A 15,023-nucleotide genomic window follows, 5' to 3' on the forward strand; every position below is an offset into this window, starting at 1 on the left:
GCTCTAGAGCTTCCCCTTCTTAGAAGAGCAGCCAAAACACTCCAGGGAATATTTGTTCTGAGGTGTCTTCTGTAAGGCTTTTCTTGATCAATGGCAGGTGGGCTGAAGTATTTTCCAGTTTTATACCTTTCCCCAGAGGAATGTGTTTTCCTTTTCACATATACTTTCCTCATTGCCTTCCTTGGGTAATGAGTTAAAGGGGATCTCTTGTTTGCAAAATATCTGAATGGCCTAGGAGATGGCCTTAATAGGTTTACAATACTCACTAACCAGTCCTCAGCAAGCACAACATATCCACTGGGTCTAGCCAGGCTTGAGGCCCAAAGGCAAGTATGTCATGCAAATGCTATTTCACCCCCTTGGGTACTCATAAGGCAAAGGAAGAGCATAGCTGAGACTGATCCTGGGTTTACAAACTTATCCAGAGCCTCTGCAAAGCGTCAGTAGCTCCTCAGATGAAACCAATGGGAACTCGGTGCTGACTATGGGAATGTGTTGGAGGGCCACTCTGTTTCCTCTAGGATTTAACAGTGATGCACAGGAAGTGTAAGTCCAAGACCAATAGCAGCTGATTTCCAGAACTTCAACAACCATTGTTAAGTGTCTGCAAGAATGTCCTTTTCAGAAATAAGTCGAACCAACACAAGGTTAATAAAGGTTTTAATCTCACACACACAAAAAAACTCTATGCATAATTTAAAAAGGAAATCAAAACAAGGAAAAACTGTAAAGGATACAGAGGAACAGTTCTGCTAAAACACAGATCAAGTGCTGCTCCATACAAAACAAAACATAAACAATTAGAACCAGAATTCACTCTGAACACAAAGAAAATCACCTCACAGATAATGTGGCCAAAGCTGCCAGCAAACCTGGTAGTGGCTCAATTAGGCCAAGTGTAGGAGGCTTACCTCCATTTTCCTTTCCTTAGCATAAACAAACACCAACAGGACAGAGCAGTCAGAGGGAGGGAAACCTGGGGACCAGAGGTGTGTACAACCACATGCAGTCTCACTCTTGGCACCCTCATTCCTGAAAGACCCGTTCAGTCGATTGCTTTTGTTTTGGCATGTGACGTAACGAACTTGGGTCCTGATCCAGACCCTCAATCCACTCTGTTTTCACACCAGCGTACACGCCTGTTCTTTGAACCTCTGTACTTGAAAAGCCCAATGTTACCAAAATCAATTGCTTATATTCATACTGGCACACTTTTTAATTAAAACTTCAAAACCTCAGACAAAAAGCATACATGGAAAAGAAACTACGCGTTGTTTATAAATATGATACAACCAAAGAGAATGCCTGAAGTGTAGTAATCAACGCATGCCATAAAGGAGTCAATGATTGGTGAGATACAGCAAAAGATCTGTCACAAAACTCTCAAGGCCTAACAAACTAGTTTCCCAATGAAAAAAAAACATTTCAGATTTTAATAAGCCCTATCAATAGAGACATTAGAACTTTAAAGTAATGTATTAGATGTTAAGAGGGCAAAAATGTACATTTAAAGAGCATTACTCAGTGTAAAGCAAGGTGGGAGGAAGAAAAGGACGTCTGTTTTGGGGGGACACTTTAATGTGAATTGCAATGCGTATTGGGTTGTTGGGTGATTTTTCTAAAAACCTCCACATATATACAAGATGCACATGTACCTGGAGATCTAGCTGTTTCCCTGATTTAAAACAAAACACTACTTAAGGGGATCAGTTAAATCAAACGGGGAAAAAAACCGGTTGGATGACTAAGAGCATCCACTGTGTCATTTCAGAGGACAGAGAAGAGTGAGTGAGAATGGTAATGTTTTTGTTTTAATATAATCTCTTTTCAGATCACAAATGAGTTTATAAACTACTTTCTTTCTGTATGTTTCAACCCCATCCCCTTACGCTCTCTCTACACTCACAATGCTCAACTATATATGAGACACTGCCAAGAATTTCTTTAATTTAGGTGTGTTCAAATAACTTTCATTAAACAACTCTATCTGTGGCTGTGGTTATATTTATATAGTTACATAATGGTAACTGAAATATGGAAGGATAAGTCATGGATTCACTTGCTGAGGCTTTAATTCTTAAAGCTTCTCTTTCAGAAAAATTTTACAGTTAGATCAAAGAGAAATGTGTAGTCTAATGTTGCCTCCCAGAGTTAGCTGATGTTTAAGTATCACTGCCTACTTCTTAAAATGTAAACACATTTACATTTATTACATTTGCTATCTAGCCATTAAATTAGGCCTGAAATTAATAGACCATGGCAAGTAAACAAATAGCTTCTGGAATAAAAATATCAATAGAACGTGTCATGGATTTGCTTCTTTTCTATCTTGCTGAAACAAAACTTATGAGAGTGCATACGCACATAAATACATTGCCCCCAAAACAGTATCTTCTCAATGGCTTAAGTTAGAGTCATGGCTACTACTAAAGTGACAAGAGATAGCATCTGGCCATATGCAACTTTTCAATTCTACATAATAACATGAGCCGATAAGAATCAGCAAGTTTAACTTTTAGTTTACATTTTCCTTAAAAAAAAAAAAAATCCCAATTAAGATCAGTTGTATGCAGAACTAAGTGCTGTCAAGTTCCAATTCAATGTCATTTATAGTTATGCAGCCACATGTGGTATATTCAATAGGAAAGTTAGTTATCGTGCGGGCTGTCTGGGACTGAGCCACTTTGTCCCTTCCTGGCCCAACACACCAAATGCACCATCCCTGATTTCGAGCAAAACGATCACACTGCACAAAAAATATTACCTGCTTATAACTTTTAAACATATAGTCGGCTAAAAAAACAAAAAAACAAAAAACCCAAGCATCAACATGGTCCAGATAAAATCTCCATCTGTAGTCATTAATTCTTCACTAAACCAAAATAAGTAACTTTGTAAAAGGGGTAATAAAGGAGTGAAGGGAGAGAGACTGACCAGGCCGCAATTCAGTGAGATAACTCATTTATCCCAGTAATCTGTAAATCATTCAAGTAGTACGTCCTGCCCAAGACATGAAGATCAAACCAAATTAGGTTTCTGAGCCAAGAGTACTTTTAAACCATACACCACATGCAAGTTATGAAAAGCAAGTCAACGAGGGTACTTCATGGACAATCTAGGCTTATGGCATTATTTCTATATTTTTATACCCTAAAGTACCCCTCTCTCGCTTCAAATCATCCCCATTTTTTTAACAGTACCTCTGAAAGCTCTCAAATACAGATACAGGGAAGAGAAGTAATAAATAGTTAAAGAATTCGATCACTTCTCTTTATGAGAAAATCAGCTATTTTCAAGGGAAATAATGGCTCCCTAGGGGAAATAAAATGAAACATAAAAACCTAGTTTTTAAAACAAATATTCTCCTCTGCTCTATACTACTGCATATCCTTCCACCATACCATTTGGAACATTTACTAGAGTAATATCTAAGTAAATGATAGGAGGCAAAGCTTCTATCAGTAGTTAAGCAAAGTGCTAGAGCCGTTTACAATTCAAAGATTCAAAATTTTAGAAAAGGTTATTATGTCAGAACACATCCAAGTTTCGAGAATTGGGGTTGGAGCTCTCTTAAGGCAATTTTTCAGAAAAGATGTTGCATCTTCTATGTTAATGAACTTTAAAATGTCTTCTCCCCTTGAAAACCAGATATGGTTTTGTCTCTATTAAGAATGGGAGAGTAATCTTGCTTACAATAAAAGAAAAAGAAAAAAAACAAACAAAACAAAACTGAAGGTTTCATTCTGCTGTACTTAACTATGATCTTAATGATCCCTGGGCTCACAAAATTATTTTTTGGACAGAATTTTACTCTCCAACTCTTTATATGGTTTCACAAGCTGCTTAAGTCAGCTGACTGACTAATGTAGCAGTTAATGCTGTACTCTCAATAACCTCAACTCAAAGCACCTAAAAAGTAAGATAAATATATTCTGCACCTTTGTTATGTGTTAGTTCTTGGGATTACCTAAACCAATCACACTGAAATTCTCAGCCTGTTTTAAGGGCAAAGCTAGAGAGCAAATGGTTAAATGTTTAAGCTTTATCCCATAGCTCATGTACTTACTTCACATTCCTAGTAGGGCTTTTAGCCTTAATGGTCCAGAGTTTCAGCTTTAACACAAGAATACCCCCTTGTCCTCTCTGTTTGAGACAGAGATGCTAGCATTCTTCCTTATCCCTAAGTATCCTTGCTGGGGCATCCCAACTGGGACATTATTTTCCTACCTCTTAAAGTTTTGGTTGAACTGTTAGATAATGCTTGCTCCATAAACAATGACACAGAAGAAAAAGAAAAGATTCTATCTTCACCACCGTAACAACATAGATGATATACAACGAACACACTCTGTGAAGAGGTCTCTTTAAAGAAAATACAAAGTGTACAATTAATACCAAATGTGGGACCTTAACACATTCCAAGCACCAACAATCCATTTCTTGGGACTGCATGTAAACAGCAAAAGCATTACAAATCCATGAATTATTTTTTTTTAAAAAAGCTCCCAAGTCAAGTGGCAGAAATGCCCCTCCTTTGCAAGGAAAACAAACTTTCATTAGTGTAACATGGAGAGCTGGTTTTCCAGTGAACTTTACTAATAAGAAACACACATGAAAGATTACAGTCTTGAGTAAAACTACTCAAGGAACATAAAAGCCAAATGGTAACTGATATGCATATCTTCACACATTTCTTAGGTGAATGGACTCTTTGACAACTTTATTTCTTTTCCAAACTGCTGTGCTACTAATTTTGAGCAGGCATACTCTCATGGCTCATTGTAACTCTTTAAGGCTCCATTCATTCCTCAAATATGTGTGTATGTACATATGTATATATTTACAACATATATTTCCAAGACAAAAGGAAGTGCTACTCTTGTAGGAGAAATAAGAGAATTATCAGCTATAGAGGTGACACCAAAGTGTCTATGAAACAATTAGCACGGAGCTTTCCATATAATTGCAGTTTTCGTCTTTTGGTTTGGCCCTGAGCTGTTTGTTGCTCCCGCATCAAGTAGAGTTCTAAATTCTTCTCAGGCAGAGGAAAGGTGAGGTGGGTGACAGTAAGGGAGAATATGCAGTGCACACTGCCAACCCAGGAGTTTGCTCCTCACGAGGCCTGACGAGTGGTCTTCCCCACTTCCATGCTAAGTGCCTGAGAGTTCTTTTCTGTTTCCAGCAGCTCATCAAAGATCTCCCTTAAAATAAAACAAACGAAAAATAAGCTTTCAGTGAGCAAAGCCAAAAAACAGATGGGAAGAAGATACTGATAAAGCCTGCATAATCTCATATGGTGCCTAAATTTTATTAAGCAGCTCATTCGTTTGATCACCATCTTAACCCGAAGTGCTGATTTCTGAAAACAACAGGGAGAAAGCTGGTAAGTCAGCTTTCATAAAAATGTTACGTGGTTTCTATCAATATAACTTAGATTTTCTAGCAGATACAACTAGAAGACAGCTTCTATCAGTAAAGAACTCTTATGTTCCATATCTAGATGCTACTGTGTGATGAGTAATTAATGTTGAGTTAAGAGAGAAACTATTCTGGACTTATAAGGAAATAAGACATGATCCCTTAGGAAAGATAAAAAAACCAAAAATTATCAACCAATTAAGTGATGGGAACAGTTTATTCTTAAAGAAAGAAGAAAAGAATTGGGGAATTTTTAGTCCATGGCTTCAGATCTCGAAAAGTTTCTTACTTGTGCATATAAAAGAAGATGTAACCACTCCGATCCCGATCACTCTGCACGGAAGCCTCTTGGATCTTAGATACCTCTAGGTCATTGTAAGTAAACCACACCTGCTTCTTACTGTCATATACATCACTAATGTAATGACCTGAAAAAAATAAAATGTTAAAATTGAGGTTTTTATAATTTAAAAAATTTTTCTCAGATACAGAAAGTTTCAAAAAGAGATAAACATAGCCACCCCATCTACTTTACCACCCCCCAAGTTTCTAAAAATCATTCAAAAAATAAGGACATTTAAGAAAGGAATATACCATAACAGGACAACTTTTTGACAAAAGATTTCAAAGTTTATTCTTGATGCATTCAACTTATACCTCACAAAGCTAGGTAGGCACAAAGCAGCCTAATAAGGAGTAAATGCTGGCTACTTCATTTATAAAATGCTGAAGTCATTTTGTCCATTTACCTGAAGAAGAAGTGCTACCAATGTGACTGACGACACTGATGAGCCGATAGGAATGAGGAAGATTTCCTGTCTGGAAAACAGAAGTGGGCATGACTTTTAACTCCTCATTTGAATAAAAGCAAGACAATAAATTTAAATTTATTATCAAAGCTGACATGGCTACGTTTTAGTGTGGGTGTAGTCAGATTCAATAAATTCTACGCCCAACTAAGAATGTACAGTAGTCCCTCTCTATAAGCGGTTCACTTATCGCGGCCTCACTGTATTGCGGGATTTTAAAAACTATTATATTTAATTATTTATTGTGGATTTTTTGCTATATCGTGGGATTTTGCAGTACTGTATATGTATGTTGTTAAAGTTACATAGGTTTAAGTGTAGAATAAATGTAACGTTCCTACTTTGCGGGTGGGTGGTGGGGAAGAGGGAAGTCTAGAACGTAATACCCGCGATAAGAGATGGAATACTGTATCCTAAAAAAAGTAATTCGAAAGAAGAGTACATTTATAAAATTACTTACTGTAACATTATCTTTAATAACAAAAGTTGAACTAACAATGGCCTAATAATAGTTAAGTAGTTAGTGGTATAGGAACTCAATACAATATTATTGTTATTTTTAAAAATCCTGTGGGTCACCAACATACTAACCTGATTTTCAAACCCATATAAGTGCACGAAATAACCATAGATCTATAAAAATAGGCATGTTAATGATTAAGGACTGAAAAACAGAAAGAAATAAAAAAAGAAGTGTTGGTGTGTTGCTGTAGGGAATCTGGGTAAATATTTACATTTAAAATACATTTTTTAAAATGCTACATGCCCTGGCTGGTATGGCTCAGTGAATTGAGTGCCAGCCTGCAAACCTAGAGGTCACTGGTTCGATTCCTGGTCGAGACACATGCCTGGGTTGCAGGTCAGGTCCCTGGCTGGGATGTGGGAAAGGCAGCCACTGATGTTTCTCTCCCTCCCTTTCTCCTTCTCTCTAAACATAATAAATAAAATCTTAAAAAAAAAAAGAGATGCTATTTAATATTGTTAGCAGAAAAAGGAAACAAAATGGGAAAGAGAGATTCCTGCACTGAGACAGCACTATTAGGTTCAATTTTGGGAACAAATATAGCTATATGTAAACCAGAAACCATTAAAATATTCATAACCTTTGATGCAATAATTTACTTCTGGGGATTTAAAGAAAAATCTTAAACACAGAAAACATTATAATCTTACACAGTTCCTCAACGTATGATTTATTACAGTGAAAAAACAGAAACAAATTAAATGCTCAATGTTAATTAAAAATAAAATAGTATACTCATTTGAGGGAATATTACACAGCCATTAAAAATAAAATGCTTAGCTCTGACTGGTGTGGCTCAGTGGACTAGGTGTTGTCCCACAAACCAAAAGGTCACAGGTTTGATTTCCAGACAGAGCACATGCCCGGGTTGCAGGCCAGGTCCCTGGGTGTGCAAGAGGCAACCAATTGATGTTTCTCTTTCTCTTCTTTTCCCTCCCTGCCTTCCAATCTTAAAATAAATAAAATCTTTAAAAATAAAATGAAGTAAAGCAAAATGCTTATAAATACTTAGTCTTAAACAAGGCTTTTTAAAAAGCATACTCAGGGGTATACAAATGACAAAAGAATATGGTAAAATGCTAACTGCCGTTTTGTTAGGATAGTGGGATCCCAGGTAAGTAAAACTACAAAAGAATTGCAAAATGGGAAAAAAAATTATTTAAAGATTTCAATGCATTCTAGTTAACACCATTAATTCAACACTTTTTATAGTTTTGATAGAACTAAAGGTGATTTAATATACACATGATTTTGAGCCATATTACTCAGTTATTACCTATCTGCATGAAAGGTGGCCAGGATGTATTTCTGTTTTTGTTTCATTTTGTTTTGAACCTTCTAAGAAACGAGGAGCAAAGAACAAGAGGAAATGACCACTTGATGGCTGCCAAAGGGGCAGAAATGAATCTGCAATGGAAACTGACAGTGGCGCCTGTAAAGATTAAGGGCAGGAGCAATACTTGACTTGACTGTCTGACCAGGGCTACTTAGGGAATAAAATGTCACCCACCTCAGCATTTCTCTTCAGTTCCTCTGCTTCTGCTTCTGTGTACTCCATCTCTAAAACATCCTCATTTCCAGAGTCCTCATCAGAACCCAATGAATCCAGAAAAGAGTTGTTAAACTCTGAAGAACATAAAGACAGAGTCTTGTAAAAATTTCTTGAAATAGATACAAAGAGATGATTAGGAAGATAAAAAACAGCTTGAGTACACATTTTATCATTCTAAGAAAACATAAGACATATTATCATTAGGGTTCCAATTCACCCAGCCCATTCTGGAGACCAACAATTCAGGCACCAGGTAGCTGTAAAAGAATTGCTCCTTTTCCTTTTTAAATACATTTATATAAAAGGGAACATAATTCACATAAAGAATAAAAACTGAAGAGACTATAATTTTATTTTTTAAAATATTTTATTTATTTTTTTAGAGAGAGGAAAGGAGGGAGAAAGAGAGGGAGAGAAACATCGATCGGTTGCTTCTCACGCACCCCCAAAAGGCGACCTGGCCTGCAACCCAGGCATGTGCCCTGATGGGGAATTGAACAAGCGACCTTTTGGCTTGCAGGCCGGCATTCAATCCACTGAGCCACACTAGCCAGGGCAGGGACAGTAAACTTTAAACTTTAAATAAACAAATGAACTATATTTAGTTTCCTCAGAGAACTGAGATGGTATTGTTTCTACGAACCAAATCAAAATAAAAAATTACTGAATCAGTTTTTAAAAACATAAAAATAAAACACTCAAAAGAAGGTTCGGAGTTGAAGATAAGGTTGGAAAAACTCAGAGTAAAATGACAAAAAGATGGAAAATTGAAGAGAAGAGATGAGAAAATTAAAAGGACCATACTAGATAGTCTGGATTTAATTAAGAGTTTCAAAAGAGAAGAGAAAATGTGGAAGGGAGGAAATCAGTGAAAATTTCTTAGAATTCAAGGACTCAAGTTCCTAGATTAAAATGATTCATCAAGTACCAGCAAAAGGGCTGAAACAGATCCACAGCAAGGCACATCACAGTGAAACTTCATCACAACAAAAACAAAAAGAAGATCCTAATAGATTTTAAAGGAAAAAAAAGAGGTCACATCAGAATAAAGAACAGCTTTAGACTCTTCTTTTCTCATTTTAGAGAGAGGGAAAGAGAAAGGAGGGAGGGAGAGAGAGAGAGAGGGAGGAAGGTGGGGAGAGAGAGAGAAACATTTATCTGTTATTCATTTATGATTCATTGGTTGTTTCTTGTATTGTGCCTTGATTAGAGATTGAACTAGCAACCTTGATGTATCAGGACAACACTATAACCAACAGAACTACCTGGCCAGGGCAACCCTGGAGATAAGACTTTTCCCATTGCCCAGCAGCCTGACTGCAAACCCAGAATTCTGTATTTAGACAGATTATTAATCAAATACTAAAACAGAAAGAAATCTGCAAGGTTTCAAAAAAAAATCTAAGTCATATTGCCTCATTTTCAAGAGAATTACTGGGGGAGCTCTCTATCAAAGCACAAGTAGACCAAGAATGAGGAAGAGTGAGATATAGGAAATGGGAGATTCAAACAGAGGAAAGAATCAAGAGGGAATTCCAGGAGAATGATTAGGGAGATCTCAGGAGAACTGTGCACAGATGTTGAGGGTAACCAGTCTAAATTGGAGCCATATGACTGGACACAGCCATCAACACCACCACAGTATCATCTTTTAAATCTGAGGACACAACGCCTGGGCGAGCTTAGCTTGAATTCTTATTTGTAACTGTTTCAACCATGTCCTGGTCAAATTCTTGCTCTTTCCTCCTTGTCATGGTGTCTAGACCAGCCTAGAACACTCATTTTGTATATCAAAATGTTCTGCTTTGATCTATTTCTGAGAGTTGGAGAAACATCACTATGATCTTAGAAAACAGAAAATACAGAGTTAGCCCACTTCCTATAGCTACGTGTTCCTATGGACTTCCAGGACCTGATTCATATATTAGTTCTGCCAAATGCCATAACTATGGTGAACCTTATGCTTCTGAATACTCACTCCTAACTGCCCACTGACTTCTCCAGAGTGAGCCCTTTTAAATTCATGGGGACACTGAAGCCATCTTATCTTCTCCAAGGAGGCTTAATAGTGGGAGCATTGCTCTTTCATACAGGTGGATTACAGATAAATTATCTTTGCTACTTAATTTTTCAGAATGAAAAAAAAAATATATTGTTCAGGGATATAAAAACAGTAAATACTATTTTTAAAATAACCAAGCTACTGCCCCAGCTGGTATGGTGTCACCCTGAAAACTGAAAGGTTAACTGGTTCGATTCCCAGTCAAGGCATATGCCTGGGTTGCAGGTTCATTCCCCAGATGGAGCACATGCAGAAGGCAATCAATAGATGTTTCTCTCCTCCCTTCTTCCTCTCTCTAAAATAAAAAAAATAAAAAATAAAGTAAAATAAGGGGAAAAAAGCAAGCTACGAGTGAATACAAATGTTAGAATAGTGGTCTCCTCTGTAAGGGAGGAGGAAGGAAGGGGTATCCAGGTACCTGCTAAGGTTTTATTTCTTTACCTAGGAGGTGTTCAAATTTGTTATTGTTATTAAAAATAACAAACACATTTTTCAGGCTCTTCTGTGTGATACATTTCACCATTAAAAAAGGTAATTAAAATAATCATCATACCTTGGAGACTTAACTCTGTAGCTCTTTTGATGTCATCATCTTCTTTCTGTTCCCAAACCTCCTAAAAGGACAAGAACAAAACTAAGGTATTTAAAGAAGTCTTGATTAAAACTTACCTAATGAGGATAAAATCAGATGCTCTAGAAGTATTTGCTAAAAATGTTTTTCATAATTTTATGGATGTTTGGACTATGACCTATTGAAGGATGTGGAGAAGTTCTGTACTTTTCCCAACACTGTCCTCCTAAAACACAACCTTAGAGATTAAAAAGGCTTAAATGCTATCTTTTCTAGTCAGTGACATTTGGCTTGCCAACCAAAAGCCATTCAATGTGACATGATATAATCCCTTTTCTTACATGAATGAAATACCTGGCATATAACAGATACTTAACAAATTGCTCTCTTTTCTCTCCCTTCATTTATAGTAGGTGCCAATTTTCATGATATAAGTACTCTCACCATGGCTAATTTTAAGCCACCAGCGTGACACAGAATGCAGGGTTGGAAAGAGGTACGTATGGCCAATCTTAACCAATATGATGCTGAGAGCAGTTAGGAAGAAGTGTGTACAGCTGGCTCTCCTGAGCCGACAGTGAACTGGCTCTACCACACCACTGACCCAAAGTTTATGGCAGAAGGATAAACAATATTTCTGTAAGGTATTATTCACATATTTTTATTTTTGTTCTCGCTGAAGAAACCAAGACACATAAGAGATGCTTGGTAAATACTAAATAAATGCTGTTGACTATTACTTTTCTAAATACATCTGAGGATCTCAGAAAAATTAGTACCTCTGAAAATGTCTCAACTAGATGACTAATTATAAAAATAAATAGGAAAATGCTGACTATAAAAAAAAATCCCATTTTCAGAGAAAAGATAATTTATAAACGATGCATGAAGAGAGAATAAAATATAATTTAAGCAGAATGATTTTATACTTTCCTCAGTTCTAGACTTGTTTTTAAAGAAGCTTAGAATGAGCTATTCTGCATTATAATACTGGGAGCAATAATACTGTGTTCAAAAACAACAGAGATATTCTCTAAGAGAAAATAAGATTACGTAAACTCATTCAAGTATATAAAGTCTATGCTAAAAAGAGAAAGACTCTCTTTTAGTTTTTAATAGAATGATGCAGGTATACCAAACTAATAGAGAAACTTCATCTTATAATCATACACCTGAGAAAAATACAGGGCAGGGCGAAAGTAGGTTTACAGTTGTGAGTACACAAAACAGAGTTTATTCTTGTATTAGTATTTATCAATGATTGTATTTTTTTCCATATAAACAAATGTAAACCTCTTTTGCCCCACCCTGTAAGTTAGTTTTAACTGGGTCAGCTGGCAAGAAATACTACGAGGTACTACCATTAAGAAATCAGACTTTGGCCTTTTACATTAAAAGTTTTCTAAAACAAATGACCACTATATATTATTTGTAAAATAATTTGACATATATACATCTTGATGACAAGGTAGGTAGGAAGGCATTTTTTTAATAAATAAAAGTATATAGAACAGCTGGTTGTGAAATGGCTTTAAAGTAGAAGTTCTCAACCTTGGCTGCACAATAGAATAAAGGAACAAAATTAAAATAAAAAAACCCTTGCCCTACTTGGTGTGGCTCAGTAGGTTGAGCACCGGCCTGAGAACCAAAGGGTCGGTGGTTCGATTCCTGGTCAGGGCACGTGCCTGGGTTGCAGACTAGGTCCCCAGTTGGAGGCACATAATAGGCAACCACACATTGATGTTTCTCTCCCTCTCTTTCTCCCTCCCTTCCCTTCTCTTCGAAAATAAATAAATAAAACCGTAAAAAAGAAATCCTTATTAAAGGACTCACGGACATGGACAATAGTGTGGTGACTGCTGGGGGAGGGTGCATAAGGGTTATGATAATGGAAAAACATACAACAAAGATTAAATTAAATTTTTTTTATTTTAATTTTTATAAAACTAAGAGATCTAGATGTCCACACCACAGCCCAGATCAATTACATCAGAATTTCTGAGCGGCAGAACAAGCCAAGCATCAGTGTTTTTAAAGCTCCCCAGGCAATACTGTGCAGTTAAGCTTTAGACCCACTGTTCTAGAGAAATTAGATTTCCTAATCTGATTGTTTGTAAACACTAAAACTGTGCATTCATTCTAGGGAGTCTTGGTAAATTTTATTACTAACACGACTTGGACTGCATAGGATTAGACAAGCACAAAAACACCACCGTTTAGTCTGATACCTCGATGACTCCAACAGTGCAAATAAGCCAGCTTTGGCAACTATAATCATAAAGAACTAAATATTAAAGAATAGATTACTACATAAAGAAAAGAGCAGATAAATGTTAGTCTATGACTAAAATCTAAATTTCAGGTAATATTTCTAAGAACTTTATGTTCAAATAATTCATAGGGAAGGAGTCATACTGTGAGAAAATGACAAAAACAAATACATTGCCTTAAAATATAAATGATAAAATCATGGCGGTATACTGGCTGTTTCTACAGCTTGCAAAACAAGGCTGGACTGGGATGGTCTCTAATAACCATCTTGCTTTGGCATGCAATGAATTATTATAATGGGAGGTAACCAACAATATATTTTGTTGTATTTGGATTTTCAAAAACAGAAAAACTATCACACTATTTCAAACTCAATGCAAAGTCCCAAAGTTTTTATTTTGTTTGTTTTGGTGGATCAATGATATTGTATTCAAATCACCTGGAACAATGCCTGATACCCAGTAAGTGCTTAACACGTTAGTTATTATTATTACCACTATTCTATTTCTTGGGAAAGATGGGTATGAAGAAAGTAGCAATATAAATATCTCTTACTTGCTCCTGGAGACTCTGAGCCAAGGCCTGCTGAAGCTCTTGCTCTTCCCTTTCACGGTCCATATCATACTGCTGAAGCCAATCAACCTCTCCTTGAGATCCTTCTGGGGTTTTGTTTTCTTTATTCTCATCACAGTCTTTAGTTATCTCAGTAAAACTGGCTGGATCTGAGGAAGAACATAACATAATTGGGAAATCTTCTCTACTAAACTGAAATCTCTGGACTAGAGTGACACCTATTGTTCAGAGAGTAATTTACCACAATGGGACGATCTCATCTTACTATATATCTAGCCTAGGGTTTCTCAATATCAGAACTATTGACATTTTGGGTAAGAAAATTTTTTGTTGTCCTGTGCATTGCAGAATGTTTAGTAATATCTCTGGCCTCTATCTACTAGATGCCAGAAGCAACCTCTCCTCTCCAGTTGTGATAACCAAAATTAACAGACATTGTTAAATGTCCCCGGGGGATAAAATTGCCCTTTGTTGAGATCCACTGATTTACAGCAATGGTTCTGAAATGTAACCAATCACCAGAAGCACTATGGTTAGGATGGAGAAGAATAAACAGCCATATTCATAGGTCATAATGTCACATGACCAAGTACTAGGAATAAAGTATTGTTTAGAGTAAAAAAAGTAAGGATTAGGTTAGAATCATTAAGCTAATAATGAGAGTTACCCCATTTATTACAATGTGTGTTAAATGAGTGTTTCTGTAATAACAATCAAATAAGACTTGTACATATTCTGATCAAGAGTTCCACAAAATATTTAATAAACATTCCATATTCCACATAAGAATATGACAACATATATGTTTAGAACATTCATCCAGTGAGATAAAAGAAAAATTAGTCCTGGCTGGTGTGGCTCAGTGGACTGAATACTGGCCTGCAAACCAAAAGGTTGCTGGTTCAATTCCAAGTCAAGGCACATGCCTGGGTTGTGGGCTGGGTTCCCAGTTAGGGGCCTGTGAGAGGCAACCGATTGATATATCTCTAGCACATTGTTATTTCTCTCCCTCTCTTCCCCTCTAAAAATAAACAAATGAAATCTTAAAAAAAAAAAAAAATTAATCATCAATTTTTTTGTTCCTCTTCAGACTCTAGACTCTGGCTAGCTGGGATAAACAGTATGGTCTTGATTTTGTTCTGGTTATTTGAAATGTGAGAGCAACAATATTTCATTATAATTTGTAATAATGGTTAAGTATTAAAGGTAAATGGGGAAGTCTCTCTATCTCCCCTGCCGCCTAT

At 36.4% G+C, this 15,023-nt stretch overlaps 1 protein-coding gene across 1 annotated transcript in view; it reads right to left on the minus strand.

Annotated features, from left to right (window-relative positions):
- Positions 1 to 1,567: 1,567 nt before the first annotated feature.
- The window catches only part of USP37 (ubiquitin specific peptidase 37), a 68,378-nt gene continuing 54,922 nt past the window's right edge, over positions 1,568 to 15,023 (minus strand). Inside the window, exons 21-26 of the mRNA XM_090283784.1 lie at positions 13,762 to 13,928; positions 10,918 to 10,978; positions 8,261 to 8,376; positions 6,168 to 6,237; positions 5,708 to 5,846; positions 1,568 to 5,201 (exon numbers count right to left, since the gene is read on the minus strand). Of these exons, the coding sequence (XP_090139910.1) occupies positions 5,114 to 5,201; positions 5,708 to 5,846; positions 6,168 to 6,237; positions 8,261 to 8,376; positions 10,918 to 10,978; positions 13,762 to 13,928 (641 nt within the window). The 3' untranslated portion in view covers positions 1,568 to 5,113. The remainder of the gene's footprint in view (positions 5,202 to 5,707; positions 5,847 to 6,167; positions 6,238 to 8,260; positions 8,377 to 10,917; positions 10,979 to 13,761; positions 13,929 to 15,023) is intronic.

This window comes from Furipterus horrens, unplaced genomic scaffold, assembly GCF_987537825.1.
Source record: "Furipterus horrens unplaced genomic scaffold, mFurHor1.1.pri manual_scaffold_1, whole genome shotgun sequence".
NCBI classification, from domain to species: Eukaryota; Metazoa; Chordata; class Mammalia; order Chiroptera; family Furipteridae; genus Furipterus; species Furipterus horrens.